General features: G+C 39.2%; 1 protein-coding gene across 20 annotated transcripts in view; it reads right to left on the reverse strand.

The window, feature by feature from the left end:
• Positions 1–18,656, reverse strand: part of tnika (TRAF2 and NCK interacting kinase a) — a 173,396-nt gene that overhangs the window by 127,638 nt on the left and 27,102 nt on the right. For all 20 annotated transcript variants that reach the window (XM_030126409.1, XM_030126407.1, XM_030126401.1 and 17 more), the window contains exon 2: positions 7,861–7,926. In XM_030126409.1, coding sequence (XP_029982269.1) covers positions 7,861–7,926 — 66 coding nt within the window. The remainder of the gene's footprint in view (positions 1–7,860; positions 7,927–18,656) is intronic.

The raw sequence follows: 18,656 nt of genomic DNA on the forward strand, positions 1-18,656 counted from the left end.
AGGTGCGGGACACTTTCATGAGCAATTTTTCATCAAATCTGTAAAACGCAAGGCAGATTTATTTGTATAGCACAATTCATACACAGGGTAATTCACAGTGCTTTATAAAAATGGAAAAGAGACAGATTAAAAACACACAATTATAATTAAAACATAATCAATAAAACATAAATAATAATCAATTAAAACAAAGTAAAAGAGAAGTGTGCAGATAGAACCCTTTCAGTTGTTCTATGCACAGTTGAACACAGCCGTTTTCAGCCTGGACTGAAACATTATCACAGTAGAGGTCTGTCTGACGTCATCAGGAAGACTGTTCCAGAGTTTAGCTGCATAGAACTGAAACGCAGCTTCACCCTGTTTAGTCCTGACTCTGGGACCAGCAGAAGACCAGTCCCTGAGGTTCTCAGGGTCCGAGATGGTTCATATGGGACCAACATGTCACAGATGTACTAAGGTGCTAGACCATGGAGAGACTTATAAACGAGCAGAGCTGTTTTAAAGTCTAAAACCTCAGTCATAGCCTAAGTATCACAAATCTGTAATTCCTTCTGTGGTTACTCACCTGAATCTCTTGCATTATGGTGAACAATTTCGAAGTGGCTTGCGTTGCCGCTGCAGGGAGGTTCACGCAGCGGCCTGCAGCGGCAGCACGAGCCTCCATTTCCCATAATGCACGTTGCGGTAAAAAAATTGTGAAGATGCCCGAGTTACCTCCGGGTTCTGGATGTAAACACACAGTTTGTTTACGGTGGATGGCACTTTGTAATTGTTCACCGTAATGCAAGAGATTCAGGTGAGTAATCACAGAAAGACTTACAGATTCATGATACTTAGGCTATGACTGAGGTTTTACAGATTTGATGAAAAATTGTTCACGAAAGTCTCCAACACCTTTAAGTTTAGCCAATGAAGCTCTTATCATGATACTCATAAAACAGGCAGAACTATCAAATTATATATTGTAATAAATCATTTTAACACCACCTCCTACAATTAAAAATATGAAGTGGAAGGTCATTCTTATTATAAGCACTGCAAAACAATGCAACAGTTCTCATTTTCATGTGGTTATTCACTAATGTACCCATATTTATGAATATTACATATAATTTGTGTCATTAGGTCCTCCTAAACCCCCCAAAATCTCATACCCTGGAGCTTCAATTTTTAAGACTGGTGTCTTAACCATGAAAATGTCAACTGCTCACTTGAATCTCTTTTTCAGTTTTAACCATGCTCTTAGGACGTCTTTTAACTGCCTCATTAAAGTTTCATTGGCCAAACTGGGCTGCGAAACAAATCTGTCAGCGTTACTGAGAAACATCAGAATATTCAGTCAACACCAATCACATGAATTATTAACCTGCATAATACAAACTAAAGTCACCAAAGAGCAAAAAAGAACAGAACATGGGCTGTGAACATCCTGGAGGAGTTCACAGTCTTTTTTTTTTTTTTTTTTATCTTTTTTTTTTTTTTCTTTGAAGCTGTGTTAGTGTGAGAAAAGCAAATATCAAAACACAACTTGCTAACTTGAATCACAGATAGATCAGACCAAAAAATGGCCCCAGGCTGCTGAGCAAATTCAATTTACTTCTGGAATCACAGCAAGAGGTAAAGTGATGTTTACAGCCTGTCTGTGTCTAATCTGAACATCTGAGGGAAAACTGTGAGTCCACCTATGTACGTTCTCTCCACGGCCGCTACACCAACAGGGATTCACTGATCTAGATTAGGAATTCCAGAGTGATATATATACGTTGTTATTATTATGCATTATTTTCTGATATGTGTCTAAAAATGGCTCGGAGGGAGTGAGAGTAATACCAGTTCACTAATACCCAGCTAGCTGAAGGTCAATTTATCATCTCAATGACTCGGATTCACCTGCGCAAAAGATGTTGATCCTCTTCAGGCTGCTCAGACAAGGACCTGAGCCGCATGAGGAATTTCAACGAGATGGCATTTTAGCTCAGGTGACTCTGCTTTTTATCTGTATGTATGAGCCAAATCTTTCGCCGTTAGCATCTGCATCATTTCTGCAGCAGTGAAGGGCCTGTATTGGAAACTGAGCATTGTAAGGCATCGTTCAGCGTACGCTCAGTGAACACAACAGAGAAACTACAGTAGCAGTAGTTACAGAATCACCTTGTACCCCTTCAACACTGGACAATCTGCTTTCATCCCAGACTGGTGCATTAAATGACTCTTATCTGTCATTATTTATCTGCTCCAGCTCCTATTGGCACTGATGCAAACATGGCACCAGGTACTACTCCCCGGTACCATGCGATGTATCAGTCTATGGCCGTTTCTCGAAACGCCTTCTTGTCTGTTCTTCTGTTCTCGTGACCTCATGAAACGTCATCAGTCGGGGCCCAAGTACTGTTCCATTTCACACAAACCAAGAACACATGGAATTCACGGATGTTGTTCTTGTCAGCTAGTTTAAACCAAGGATGTAGATAAGTAACAATTACCGGTATAATGATAAACTGCGGTAAAATTCCCAAACGTTAGTATTACTGTTTAAATTCTAATTATCATGATAACTGTGTTTGATTACCGCACTTTGAAATAGAAAGAGAGAGACCTCTGTTCTATCGATCTATGAAAAAGAAACTAAAACAACTCAAACTTGTTACGGAAAATGGTGAAAATATGGCCGTAAGGTGCCATCTTTAATGCACATTTGTATGTTTGATGTTTACATGTTAATATTTGAATGTTTCTGCAACAGAAAGTACATTGTGCTGTTATTTTATTGTTTTTATTTGGTTTTTTTCAAAATATAACTTTATTAAATTATTTCAGTGTGTGTATAAGTATTTTTTTTAACATTTTGAGCACAATTTCAACAATACCGTGATAATAATGATAACCGTGAAGATTTTGGTCACAATAACCGTGATATGAAATGTTCATATCGTTACATCCCTACAGGGATGCACTGATTGATGACTCATGTAGACTTAGCTGGCAAATATCCCAAGATGGTTTGTGTGCTACTCTCAAATGCAACAGCGGCTTCTGTGGTAACTTAATTCAAAATTTTTAATTGAGTCATTTATCGTAACAAGATGATTTGATATGATGTTGGAACAAAAGTAGTCTACTTTTACTACTATTTTTTTTCATTTGAAGTGTAGTATCAGAATCAAGTGCACCTGCAGACTGAAACTGTGAGGACCACATAGACCGGGGGGGTGAGGGGGACTTCTCTGGAAGTACTGTGATGTACCTCTCTCTCTCTCTCTCTCTCTCTCTCTCTCTCTCTCTCTCTCTCTCTCTCTCTCTCTCTCTCTCTCTCTCTCTCTCTCTCTCTCTCTCTCTCTCTCTCTCTCTCTCTCTCTCTCTCTCTCTCTCTCTCTCTCTCTCTCTCAAATTTCACTCTCTACGCACAAGATACGCACAAGCTGTGCACAACGTACAGCTGCAGGTGCCAATGATCAGAGTGATTTTATGGTTGCAACAACAATAGCAAAAAAAACCCAAAAAATTATAAGTGTTATTCTTTTCCATAAATTTTTTCACAAAGTCATACTGAGCCACTTTAAAAGGGCCCAAGAGTCAAATGTGGCCCCACAGCCATATGTTGCCCACCCTTGGTCTGTGATCTAGAGTTGGGTCCATTTCAAGAAACCAGTTTGATTTATTCAGTCAGAACCAATGTTTATCATTACGACAAGTTGAGTCAAACTAAAAAGTACCCTGATGGTACCAGTCTCAGCTAAATCTAACTTGTTCTGCATCATTAATAACCACCATGATAATGTGATGAACAGAATAATATTATATTCTTCTGGAGTAAAATGAAAAAGAAACAACATCTCACAAAAAAACATCAACAAGAACATTTTTGGAAATGTTACACAAAAACGCATTTATTGCAAATTATGTTTGTGTCCATAAACTGGTTACGAATGAATAAACTAGTGAATAAAACAGCCTGCGTAATGTCATCAGAAGATGTAGGTTATAGGTCGACTGATGGATGGAACTTTAAAGTCCCATATAGTAACAAGAGTTTGGAGCTGGAATTAATCAGCTAACATCGTGACACTTTTGTAAATGAGCTACCTTTGACTTCATTACTCAGAACATCAGACTCAAAGTAATAAATCGATTGTCTGGATCTGAATATTAAAATAACAAAAAAAGGCAATTTTTGTCAATTTAATGATGTATTTTTTTTTTACTATTATTATTAAATTTTAGTGTATGGGCCTTTATTTCATTATTATGGCTGCTGTTGATCCAAAGTGTTGATGTTTTTTCTCTTTAAACATGGCTGTACTAAACAAAGTGACAAAAATAGTGCATCTGATTTTTTCATGAATGAAATGAAGGAATAATCGTGAGTCCACATCAGCCCAAATGACCTGCAGTTACAACCATCAGAGTTCTAGAGCTTTATGGGATGACAAGAATATAGGAATATGAGACTGTCAAAAATTTTTTGGAATTTGGAAAAAAAATAGTTTTCATATCTTAGACTGCAAATTAAGCCTTAAGCAAGTACAGGAAAAAATTGGAGAAACTGTGATGTAATTGTAATTTTCAAATGTGAACCTTCCAAACACATTTATGGAAATGCGTCACTTGTCACTGGTCTCCATGATGGAACACCAAAAAGAAAAACAAAAAGGCAAACTCATCCACTGGCAGTGTGAAAGAAGTCATTTATCTATTTCTAGCAGGAGTACCTAAAGCTAAAAAAAAATATGAGGATGTATGTGCTGATTTTTGCTGTAAAACCAGTATTAGTGTGGAATAATAGGCTGCATGACAAAGCGGTGTGGATATCAGCTGTGTAGGCCACAGCGCCAACAGGCCAGCGCTGTTGCCACAGGCGTTTTGTGGCTCAGTAATGTATAGGAGCAGACTGGCTGAATGTCAGCCAGTAAATGAGCCGTGACTTTCACCAGGACAGCAGAGTCAGCAATAAATGGATACACATAACTCTCCTGTTCTCTATTCCTTTTGTGCTTTTTCCTCCTTGTCCCTTACACACGAGGCTGTCAGATTATTTCTGGAAGTGTGGAGAGGCATGTCCGACCTCTGCCTGACCTTTCATCTGATCCAATCAGCAGTGAGCATGGCTCTCTCCATCACTGCCTAACCTTGACTTTCTGCTCCATTAAACACACTCTCACACGACGCCAAATAACGCGCTCACATGGGTCTTTGCATGTCCATACCTTCACGTATTTGAACAAACACACATTTATTCCAACAAGAGGTGATAAAACGAAGTGTCGCCAGCTGATGTCACATCCTGAAGACGGCGTGAGGCAGGATAAGACCGCAGAAACAGGAAGGGGAAGTGAAGTCCGAAGTGGAGCATGTACGATGAGCCAACGCGGAGGGAAGGGGGAAGTTATGGCAGTGACATGGATGGAGAGATAGTGTTTAAACGACAGCGGGAAACAGCCGAGTCCAGCTGACAGCAGACACCTCAAACCACAGCCGTGACACAACACAACGTCAACACTTCCTGCATCCTGACAAACACTTCCCTTAAAGCCTCTTATATGGAGAGTGAAAACCAACAGTAGAACAAGTATTCAAAGATTTAAAGATTCTTTATTGTTAATTTACTAAATGGACAGAACATACAGAGAATTGAGATACCGTTTCTCTCTCACTTTGTTAAATGCCATGCATTAAAAAAAGAGGTAAAAAAGAATAAGAACAGGAATAAATAAGAGTGTGCATGTCAGTCTATAGAGGGAATGCACATACGTCACTTCCCCCCTGGGCCATGCCCCTCTAAGTCAGACTGAGTGGCAAAAACAAACTGGCTCAACATGGCGGAGCATAGCAGTAACTACAGCGAGACCGGGAAAAATGTGAAATATAACATGAAATTAAAGACAACTGGACTCGACATGGATCCATACAAGCTACCAAACAACAAGTGGTCTACGAATATTGATATGTGGACAGAAATCACCTATCCTGACATTTATATGAACCTGATTTCAACGCCAGGAAAATCCACAATGCAAAGGCTGAAAGCATCCAAAAGACAAAGAGTTGTTGACATCCTTGTCATTGTTAATTAGAGGATTACAGCAGGTGAGTGCTTTAATTCAACACACTATTGTTTTGGAGGTTTTCTGTCAGTGCAGACGTATTTTGTTGGCGGTGATTGCCAAGGTAAAGGCCCAGCAGTAGTGCTCACAGTTCACTACTGATTTACTGGAGTTGAACCCTTAGTATTGACTCAAGTGAGTGGATGATCTCCTGGTACTGTGGAGATTTAAGTAGACTTAACATCAAATACTTGATACAACACAGCTACAACAGCTTTGTGCTAGAGTACTCCCTTATTTGGAAAACTAGGTTAGCCTCAGTTTAAGCTAGTTTACAAATCATGTAGCGCACAAGGTTCAGAATCACACAATTGAAGACAAAAACGTTTCAGTTCTCAAATATATAACTAAATGACAGATGCTAACATTAAGAGCTTTACTAAGAAGTAACGTTAGCCAAAACCATATGGAATTTAAGGTATGATTTTACGCAAGAATACAGCATAAATTAACGTTACCTGACACGAAATGGCAACCACAAATCCAGGTTTCGTTGCCTGGATTCCAGTTATTTCTATGAATTGCAGCGATCCATCTGCTTCTTCTGTCTTTGGCTTTAGGTCGCCGCTAAAACGATAGCTCCGAGTGCTTTTTAAACCTATTTGTGCAATCAATGACACAACAGCTCTTCCTCATTTTTTAGATTGTTCTAAAGTTTTCGCAGTATTCAAGCCAAAGCCGCTACTCATCTCCCTCTTTCTGCCACTCAGTGGACGGAACCACAGTGACTTCCATTAGCGGTGACATCACGTGTGTACCCTCTATTTACAGTAGCAGCAGTAGTTCAATACAGTGATGGTTATGAGGTGAGGATGTGCAGAATGAAACAGCAAGAGTTTTGTCAACAGCAGCAGATAGGGCAATAGTGTAATGTTTATAATAATGTGCAGATTACAGAATGAGTCTACTGAGTATTCACAACCTCAACTACACTGTCACAAAACCCAACAATACAAGTCAAAGGTCTGCATTCAAAACTGAAGTAAAAGCAGGTATTACCAGTAAAACACATACAGTCTTTATTCTGCATTAAAATGATCCATGTCATTGTTTTAGAATTATACTTGATGTTTTTGGATTCATTTTGCTGCAGTTTGTTTAATTTGTACCTCTTCTTAAGTACTTTACACACTTTTGGGTAGTTATCCACAGACAGCACTGCATTCTATTCTAGAAAGTCATATCTGTAGCCTGGTTTCTACTAGTCAACTCTTCATGAGCTGAGAAAACCAGCCCTGTTTTTACTTGTTGTGACAATCCATTTCCAGGCAAATCTGGGACTTTTTTTGGCTCATGAAATAGGAGAATTTTATCAGCCAAAAGAGGAACACTGTATCATTCAAAAATCGATCCATTCAGGGATACTTCATTTTCATCAGACGGTAGAAGTATTAAAAAGCGTAATATGTTTATTTTACTCTACAAATGTAGTGGAAAAAGTACAAAGATGCATACTTTGAATATATACACATGTAAAATGTAAGTACGCCACACATCACAGAACATGAGTAATAGACAGATAGTGAAAATTATTCTCCCTGCAGAGGTACAGGAAGAAATGCAAATATAGTGAGGAAAAGCAGCAGAAAAATGGAAGAGCTAAATTCTACTAAAATACATTTGCCTTTGCTCTTTTCTGTATACATCATATTTCCTTTGTGCAGAGAATGGGTAAGAGGCGATAAAAGTGACGGTCATACTATCAGTCGGGCTCTTTGTATATATTGTCCATCAGAGTGTTTTTAAGAGTGTATCTTACCTTGTACACCTGCCCGTAGGTGCCATTTCCCACCAGCTCGACCAACTCAAAAATGCCAGCAGGATCCTGGGAACACAAAGAAAACACACAGTGAGATGAAAAGAGTCATTGATTCATGCACTGACTTCAAAATAACATCAATAAAGTCTTCAGATTGGCAGAACATAACAACTAAGTGCTCCTTTATATTCTGCTGAGTTTCTGCTGCACTGACCCAGCAGCACAGAAACACACAGTTTGTTGCATACACCACAGCAACCAGGAAATCTGCTTTAGGGGAGCTGGTCTCTGACTCACATTGACAAAATCTTTGCATCATCAGAAAGAGGTTTGGCTGAATGTAATGATGTCAATTTTATGGAGATTTACTAGAAACTGTGGGAAAGACAGCAATGTTTAAAACAGGAGCATTTATGGATTTGAACAGAAATGTCGACTGACTTAATAACTGGGCAGTCAGATGGAGTTCATGTTAATTTGAAGCTAGAAGTTCAGATTCTGTACGTCATAAGGCTTTGGGAGTCATTTTTACCTCTGCCAAGGAGGTTATGGTTTTGCCGGTGTTGGTTTGTCTGTTTTTTTGTCTGTCTGTCTGTCTGTCTGTGTGCAAGATAACTCAAAATGTTATGGACAGATCTGGATGAAAATTTCAGGAAATGTTGATACTGGCACAAAGAACAAATGATTAATTTTGGTGGGGGGGCCACTTAATCATTTGTTTCTTGTGCCAGTATCAACACTTCCTGAAATTTTCATCCAAATCCGGGGCACTGATCTACCTCGGCGGAGGTCTGCGCTCTCCGAGTGCTTCTAATTACCTCTGCCAAGGAGGTTATGTTTTTTATGAAAGAGAACAAATGATACAACATTTATGGTGAATATAGTGAGGGTGCGAGTTGTTGGGGGGTGTGGGGGGTTCAATGAATTTCATCCTCGGGGGGGGGGGGGGGGGGCAACCAACTCATATAACAGGCAGATTGTGACTGAGTTTTCTTACACCTATATCCTACATTACTGGCACTAATGTTCACCTGAATCGAACTGTCGGCAGTCTCAGAATTCGCAAACATCCCCATGCACTGGGGCGCCATAAAGGGTGGGGGGGTAAGGGGGAAATTTCGTGTAAGAGAAGAATAGAACCCAGGAGTTGGACGCTGAAAGTACGTCAAGTTTCACTTTCGTTTCATGCCAAAATTAGTTCTGTTAGTTATGGACCGAAATTTCATATCACGGTTACTGTGACCAAAATTATCACGGTTATTGTTAATATCGCGGGATTGTTGAAATTGTGCTCAAAATATTCAAAAAGTACTAATACACACACTGAAATAATTTAACCAAGTTGTATTTTGAAAAAAAAAGATAGGTACAATGTACCTTCTGTTGGCAGAAACATTCAAATATTAACCCTTAGTGGTCTGAGCCTATTTTGTCCGTTTTTCAGTACTTTTGATTTTGCCTTTATATACTATATAAACAAATGTTTACTATACCCATGTTTGGGATCTGTTTTTTCAGCACAACTTCATTTATATCATCTGCCTATTATTTTTTCACTTTAACCAACTATATCAAAATAAAAGGCCAGAAAACACAAAAAAAAAAATCCAATTTGAAAAATGTATATAATTTATTGCACAAATAACACACAGATGCTTAACGAACCTTTTCAAAGACTTTAAAAGTGAATATTGGTTCCAAATATTAGGTATAGAAAATCAAAATTGTAATGAATTAAAACTATACTCAAATATTTGACATAAAAGCAGATCTTTACATCAGGTTTTTTCCCCTAAAAGTGCGGTAATCAAACACAGTTATCATGATAATTAGAATTTAAAAGGTAATACTAACTGTCTGCAATTTTACTGCGGTTTATCGTTATACCGGTAATCGTTACATCCTTAAATGTGGCTTTAAAGAAAGTGTGGATTTGATCATTTTCATAATGTCTTCCCATTGGAAATAAATGGATGAATGAACTGGAAGTGTTTCATATTCTGCTATTATTCAAATTACTAAAAAAAAAAAAAAGTCAGAGTGAATCATTCCCATATTTTTTACACATTTTGATGCGTGCCTGCTTATGCTTGCTCATACAACTATGCAAAGTATGATACTGTATGTCTTTAAAACAATATCCAGTTGCAGTGTTTCCCAGTGGTGGGAGTTTGAGCTCTAACTGATGATGTTTCTCTACAGACTGAACGCTCTGGGTGTTGATACGTTGGTCTGAGATGCAGTGCAGGATTGTTTTAGGCCCGTGTCCAGACCAGCTAATAATTTAAGCCCACAGTCACTAGGTTGCCAACACAAAACTCAACGCATTCTCTGACAAGGAGCAGCTTGAATGGAGCCGGTGCATGAAACCCACTGACCCCTCACAAAAACACACACAGATACACAAACACACACCTCCCCCTTCCCCTCCGCTGCGTGTGTTGCTACGGCATTCCAACAATAGCTGGTATTCACCCTGTCCTTCCTTCTCTCGCTCTTTCACACTGTGGCTCTGCCTCAGCGGCTTCTGTTCTCCAAACGGCTGAACTTCATCACTGTCCCTCGGTCTTTTATCTTCACATTCCCTCTCTCACTCCTTCATTCCTGACAGTATCCAGGACAAGACCTTCCATTTAACACGCCTCCATAAGAACCTAAGGGCCTTCTGTTGTGTCCCGTGTCCCCCTTGTGCGTTCTGGCCGTTACAAACTTTGGTTAATCTTATACCATGACTTTTATGTGAAATTTGATGGGTTACATACAGGATGTCCACAATCTCTTACAATTTAAAAAATGTTTTACAAAAGCAATTAAAGAGATATGTTCATCAGATTTGTTCTATATACTCAGTGGTTATCAAAGTTTTAATTACATAATATTTGTGTATTTCAGGTACCCTGTTGATGAAATAGATTCTGTTAAATAAACCCCTAAAAAATGGCTACTCCTCAAGAAAAGGTACACTGTATCGTGATTTATTGAACACATTTATTGAAAACAGACTTTGTGGACTGTGTGATTTGGGGGAAGTGGAAAATGAATCACATTTTCTTCTGTATTGTCCTCTATATGATGAACTGAGAGGCTCTTTGTTTGATGATATGTGTATCCGAAATCCTGATATGTTCTAGAGCACTGATGATGACAAGATGAAATGGTTGTTTAGTTCAAATGTATATAAATTAGCATTGTTTGTTTGTAAAGCCTGGAAAAAGTGGCAGATGTGTTTGTTTAAATAGGTTAGTACTTTGTTTTGTTCATAACTATTGTGCCTATTGTCTGGTATTTGATTTTTGGTGTGTATTTTTAGTGTCTTATAAGCCCATGTAAGGGCTGGGCATGTTTTTTATGCAAGACACAATAATAAAAACACTCATTCATTCACTCATTCATATTGAAACAAAATCAGATATGCAGACTCAACAATACTACATGATTAAGTATGGAAGACATCCACTGGTAGGGATGGGAATCAAGAACCGGTACATTTTGAGAACTGGTTCTCAGTAGCTCGATTCCTTGGAATCGTTTGCCTGCCTGCTTAACGATTCTGCTTATCGATTCTGCCTTTGTTGCGTGTGCGCGATGATGTCACACATATGCTGCATTCTTTTGGTCAGAATGTAGCCAACATGGTGTTGAGGCAGAAACGGTCTAAAAAGACGACACCAGGTCCACTTACTTGTCACATTTGCTAAGCTTCCATTTCTTCAACAGGGTGGAATCCCTTCAATCTGCTCAAACATTTGTCCACAGCATGTGAATAATTTACAGGAATGTCACGTATTTGATTTGCTACTTAGCAGTGCTTGTGAATGTAGCAGCAGAGTTCCGGTGCGGGCAACAAACGTCGTACCCAAATACAAGTTTCCAAAGGTAGGGGAAAGGTGTATATGTTATATTTTCTGTGCAGAGATAGAAATATAAAAGACAGTTAATGCAAACACACCCGTTTGTACTCTTTTATTCCCTCACCCAATGGGAATCGATAAGAGAATCGATAAGGAATCGGATCGATAAGCAAAATCGATAATGGAATCCGAATCATTAAATTCTTAACGATTCCCATCCCTATCCACCCGCATGTCCGTCAATTTGTGCACGGCACAAGAAATGTATGGAGACAGGGACAGCATTGCATAAAGGGAGGAGTGGATGACCAATCACTCAGATATCACTCCCCTGGATTTCTTTCTCTGGGGTTATGTTAAAGATATCGTGTATCGAACAAAGATACAACCTGAAGTAAAAGATCACTGATGCCACTGATACCACTGATGAGGTTATGATACAGCCAACATGGAAACAAATCCAGTACCGAATGGATGTACTTCGTCCAACAAATGGTGTCCATATAGAGGTGCATTAAATTAAGAAAAAAAAAAACCATCAATATCTACTTTTTATTATGTAATAATTTCCACAGATTTGTTTATTCTTTTAGTTTTGTAATAGATTTGTTAAATTGTAAAGAGACTTTATGGGCACCCTGTATTTCAATTAGTGGTTATTCTTAAATGTTACAAGTTGTAACATTATTGTTTTCTGAGTGTGACACAGCAATAGGTCTTTTTGACTGAGTGTTCTGCTGTTTAAATGATCATTGAAATGTTGGCACAGAGTTAAAGAAGTCTCCTGTCTGTTCGTCATGATCCTGACTATGCATATGTCTGCTCTGATTTATTATTGGGTTTAATGGGGCAGTTAGACGGACGTCCTGTCACTTTGAGGATCGTCATAATTCTGTAAATCACAGGGCTTTGGGAGTCACTTTGTATGAAAGAGGGCATATGACGCTACATTTGTGGTGAATATGATGGATTGGTTGTAAACGGTCTCAGAGTTGGTGCAGTTTTGAGAGGCTATCTCCATTCTGCAAAAGAATCTGTGCAAAATCAGAAGAAAAACTGAATCAGCAACATTGAATACAACATACTACATATGAGTATGCCTGGAAAAGACAGCTGAAGCAGTGACCCCTCCACTGTACCCCATGGGACCTAACTCTGGGAAAAAAAAGTCACTTAATGGAGAGAGACAGGATTTTCTGATCTTGTTTCAGTTGCGGTTTGTGGCAAAAATAGAAAAGAAACATCTATTTTTGTGTTAAACAGCTCAATGGACTGCATCTTTGGTCATACAAGATACATGTCACCAACATCAAAATAGCTGCTGTCTTAGTAGATTTGACCTCAGTCTGGTGAAAAAGTACTAAAAGAGGTGAAAATAACTGGTCATAATCAAGCTGCAGAGACATCTTCCAACTCTGAACAGATCTTGGACAGTGACGATGATGTCAACTCCGCAACATTCAGGTGTGTAGTCAGTTTTACAACAAACTGCAAGGTTCTTTAAAGGTTATTATTATGAAAAAGAAGAAAGAAAAAGAAGTCTTCTGTCAGTTACTCATGATCTAGATCACAGGTGTCAAACACGCAGCCCAGGGGCCAAAAGGTTCCAATCTGACCCGCGAGATGAATTTACAAAGTGCAAAATGCAAAAATTACCCTGAATATATCAACAGTCAAAGGCATCAAACTCAAAAATAATAGCATAATAACCTAGAAATAATGACTCCAAATTTTCTTCTGGGTTTAATGTGAGAAAAATAATATGATATTATGCCAATAAATAATGGCAACTCCAATTTTTTTTATCTTTGATTTATTGCAAAGAACATTAAATTCTGATATCCTTTAATAATAAAATGTCAATAACCTGAACAAATATGAACAACCTGGAATGTCTAAAGAAAAAAAAGTGCAATTTTAACACTATTCTGCCTAGTTTGCGCCTTGGTAGATCTGATCTGTAACGCACATGTATAAATCAGAAGTTGAGGCATAATATTGATAAAATTGCACTGATTTTTCTCCAGAAATTTCAGTTTTTTCCAGTTATTCACATCTTTTTTTGTTTTGGATAGAAATAGTTTCATCATTTAATGTTATTTTTTGCACTAAAAAATTTGGAGGTGTCATTATTTATAGGTGATTATGCTATTAATTTACTGGTTCCGGCCGGCTGGAGATGAAGTTGGATGAATGTGGCCCCTGAAAGAAAATGAGTTTGACACCCCTGATCTAGATGAACTTTATCATCAAAACAGAGTAAAGTCTAAACATAAACCAATATGACACTGGTGGCTAAAGGTCTGTGGGCTGTGAGTTTGAGGTTTTTCCAGTGGAGTGGACTTATTCCCGCTAAGCTAATGCTACGCTACCAACACTATCAAAGAGTTGGTGCAAGGAAACTCATTTTTCTCCAATCACAAACCACCAAGTAGACAACAAAAGAAGACATTTGTAAGTTACAGGGGTTGACGAGTACTTTCTGTGCTCACTTGGTGGATTTTCATGCTGCCTGGTGCTACTGCTGTTCCCTGTGTGCACTGATCTGTGTCTACTTCAAGAAACAGGTTCAGGTCTACGCAACACTGCTGACACATGACCCAGTGCACTCACTGACGTAAACGTAGAATAACACTGGTATCACACAGACGCTGGAATCAGATTCAGATTAGTCCATCTGTAGATAAACCCTGCAAATATTTAAGTTAAAACCAGTTCTATAGATATAAATATATAGACCGCAACTGGATTTAATGAAGCCAAAAGGCAAGAGGCAACTACAATGAATAATGTTTAATTTGTAACAAGTTCTTTAACCCTAAGTAACGCAGTGAGAAGCTTCTCATTTCTGAAACAACCATCAGTTTGATTGGATTTGATTACCCATCATGCCTAGCACCTACAGTCCAAGCATGTGGGTTTGTATCATGATCAGGAGTTGTTGTAGTAGTTCATGTTCAGCAATGTTACACGACCAAAAGCTGCATTAGGTTATTGAAACAACACCACAACAAAAGCATATTATTAGCCTTTTACCATCTCAAAAACATTGCCAGAATCAAAGGTTTACTGTCTAAACCAGACTTAGACAGACTTATCCATGCATTTATCTCTAGCAGGTTAGACTACTGGAACGGTCTTCTCATTGGACTCTCTAAACCAGCTGTAAGACAGCTGCAGTACATCCAGAACGCTGCTGCTCGAGTCCTGACTAGAACCAGGAAGTATGACCATATTAGTTCTGTGCTCAGATCTGTGGCTCAGAGAATAGACTTTAAAACATCTCTGCTCGTTTAAAAGTCTGTCCATGGTCTAGCACCAAAGTACATCTGTGACATGTTGGTCCCATATGAACCATCTCAGACACTGAGAACCTCAGAGACTGGTCTGAGAACCTCAGGGACTGGTCTTTTGCTGGTCCCAGAGTCAGGACTAAACACGGTGCAGCTGTGTTTCAGTTTTATGCAGCTAAACTCTGGAACCGTTCTCCTGATGATGTGAGACAGGCCTGAAATGTGACAATGTTTAAGTCCAGGCTGAAAACAGCTCTGTTCAACTGTGCATAGAACAACTGAAAGGGTCCTATCTTCACTCTTCTCTTTTACTTTGTTTTAATTGATTATTATTTATGTTTTATTGATTATGTTTTAATTGTAATTGTGTGTTTTTAACCTGTCTCTTTTCCATTTTTGTAAAGCACTGTGAATTGCCCTGTGTATGAATTGTGCTATACAAATAAATCTGCCTTGCCTTGCCTTATTATCAGAGTGTATGTTGTATATACACCAACAACCAAAGCTTTTGGGGCTTTTTGCTAATGTATGATGCAAGAAAAAAAAAAAAAACAGTCCAAACTGTCATAAGCACTGGTGAGCCCTCGTCCTCAACAATATTTTAAACTTCGTACTGTTCTGGGCATTTTTATTATATTGTATTTCTCCAGTCAGTGCCTTGAAGTGGTGCTATGTTTTATTAAAAATTATAGTAGGTTTTTGCACATTGACACCTAGAGCTGCACAATTAATCAAACCTAACTGTAATCACAACAGCAGCTTGTACAATTAAAGAAGCACAATAAGCTGCAGTTTAAGGCCCGGAGTGTGTCGGTGATATTTTAGATTCAGTGACAGTGAGCAGCGAGAGAGTGTGAAAATGTTAATAGCAGTTTGCTACTTTTTCTTTGTTTTATTCTATTCGTATAATAATTTGAATCTGCATTTGACTTGGAAAAGAGTTCACACACATTTCTAAACGATATGGAAATCTGTGAATTTCATTGGATACCCCAGTATATAGACTCAGATCACAATCGTAACTGCAGTATTGTCCTCAACAACTGCAATATACCCTTTTCACTACATCCTAAGAAGTGGGTTTCTTACATATTTTGTTACTGCTTTGTTTGGTGATGTTGCAAATAATGTGTATAGTGTATAGTTTTAACAAAGAATAATTTGAGTTATAGCTGTTTCATGTAAAAAGAAAAAAATGAGTTAGAATAAGGAATCATTCATTCAACTAAAAGAAAAAATAAATCAAGATTTAATTCCTTGGCCATATTGCCCATTTCTAAACCAAACTATCGGTTATTGATTTTTTGGGGGAAAGCTAGATGCGATGCATTTGCTGTTGATTCACTAAAGAAAACTCAGGTATTGAGTAGATCTGCATCGAGACTCAAAAGAAAGAAACAAAGACAGACAGAAAGAAACAAACAAACAAACAAACAAACAAAGAGACATTTAAGGATGGGAATCAATAAGAATTTATTGATCCGATTTCTTATCGATTCTCAATGGGCGAAGGAATAAAAGAGTACAAACGGGTGTGTTTGCATTAACTGTCTTTTATATTTCCATCTCTGCACAGAAAATATACCATATACAGTATGTACAAATAATAATAACAGATGATACCGGGCCCGGTTTAGGGGGGGGGGGCTGTGGCGGTGTGCAGTGAAAGTGAAACTAAAGACTCTTTACTAATTCCTCTATTGCCGCATTTCTACTACATGGAACCGGTTTGACTCTGCCCGTCTCCTGTTGTTGTGCACCTCATTTCCTTTCCTCTACCTTCGGAAACTTGTATTTGAGGGAGTACGATGTTTGTTGCCTGCACCGGAACCGGAACTGGGCCCGGATGACGGCCTGTTGTTCACTCTGCTGCTAGATTCACAAGCGCTGCAAAGTAACGAATCAAATGAATCACATGCTGTGGACAAATGTTTGAGCAGCAGGATTCCGCCCTTATGAAGACATGTAAGCTTTGACAGTGTTCCAGTGGACCTGGTGTCATCTTTTTAGACCATTTCTGCCTCAATGCCATGTTGGCTACATTCTGACCAAAACAATGCAGCGTATGCATGACGTTATCGCACATGCGCAACGAAGGCGGAATCGATAAGCAGAATCGTCAAGGAGGCAGGCAAACGATTCCAAGGAATCGAGCTACTGGGATCCGATTCTCAAAAAGAACCGGTTCTCGATTCCCATCCCTACTGACATTACATGATGCTGTCCTTTCATAAACCCCTTTTACACAGCACTTCTGTTCTGGGAATATTTCACTGTTATTCCGGAATGATGTCTGTCTACATGAAGTGGTAGGTCATTTGGTCCCACCTCTGTAACGCCTCTGGAGGTAGTAACAGAGCCGTGATAAAAGTGGAATCATGATTCTGGAACAATATGTAAAAGGATCACCTCTCGTTCCGCAATCAAGATGTGACGTTTTGATGATGTATTGTGTGTATGTCTCCCACACCGGGGGGATTTAAAATATGAGCGTGGGCCGTGTACAGTAAACAAACATATCAACGTGACCAAAAAGATGTCGAACTAGAGAGACGCCGAGCTCCGCAAGCTGTTTTCACTTCCGGCAGAGGACTCCATCCATGCTGACATTTGTGGAACGGTGAAGGATGGGCCAATTCTGGAGAGGTTAGCTAAGAAGCTATGCTCAGGGTATTTTCAAAGTGCAAGTTATACGTCACACTATACGCTGCACTGCGTCCGCACCGCCCCTTTGATTCCAGAATGCAGGTCTGTTGTGTAAAAGTCCAGCCTGTCTCACCTCTGTTACTCTGTTACTTGGCTGTGGAAACCAGTCAATGGTGGAAAAAAGGTGGGATCACCATCTCACCTTTTTTCCAGGATCTCGATGTAAAAGTGACTATAGATTACTCCAGTCTCAACAAAGTGTTTCCGTTGTTCAAAAATCCACACATGCATACATTTCTGTGTTGGACTCATGCATCTTCTCCTTCATGATCAGCCTTTTTCTTTTTCTTCACCATCTCTACCTTTGCTGCTCCTCACTTTCTCCTCTTCTATTTGACTCCATGTCATTTTGTGTTTAACTTTGCTGCAGATGTGCATTAGCCTGCCTCAGTCCAGTACACAGAGCATGAAATGACACCGGATTATTGTCAAATAATGGGAATTTCACACAGGCTTTTTTGGTAAAGGTTTGGTATCTGTTTTTCCCTTTTGGTTGGGTCTTTATCAGTTCCTCCTGCCCCTCTTCCCCGCCCCGGGTTCTCTCCTCGTGCTCCATCTCTATATGTTTGTTTCTGCAGGTCTCAGCAGACCTGTCAACCTGTCAGCTCTTTCTGAAGTCGGGCCTTGTGCTTTTTCTTGCTCCCTCCCTCCCTCCCTTGCTCCTTCCTTCCTTTTCCTGTCATTTCTTTAACCTTCTTTCTTTTGTTCTGCAGCTGAAACACACACATATACTTTCCCCTCTCACGCGCTGCCGACAAAACTCATTCTCTCACAGTCTCAAGTACATCCTCCTGCTGTCTCGCTGCCTCACACCCTCACACACTCTCACACAGACACACACACACGGTGCCAAAAGCACACTCCTACACCATGGCTTGTGTTCAAATGTTCTAACAAGTATGAGTGGGCATAAAATGAAGAATGTGTGTCGAACTAAACGTGTGTG

The sequence above is a fragment of the Sphaeramia orbicularis genome, chromosome 22 (genome assembly GCF_902148855.1).
Source record: "Sphaeramia orbicularis chromosome 22, fSphaOr1.1, whole genome shotgun sequence".
NCBI classification, from domain to species: domain Eukaryota; kingdom Metazoa; phylum Chordata; class Actinopteri; order Kurtiformes; family Apogonidae; genus Sphaeramia; species Sphaeramia orbicularis.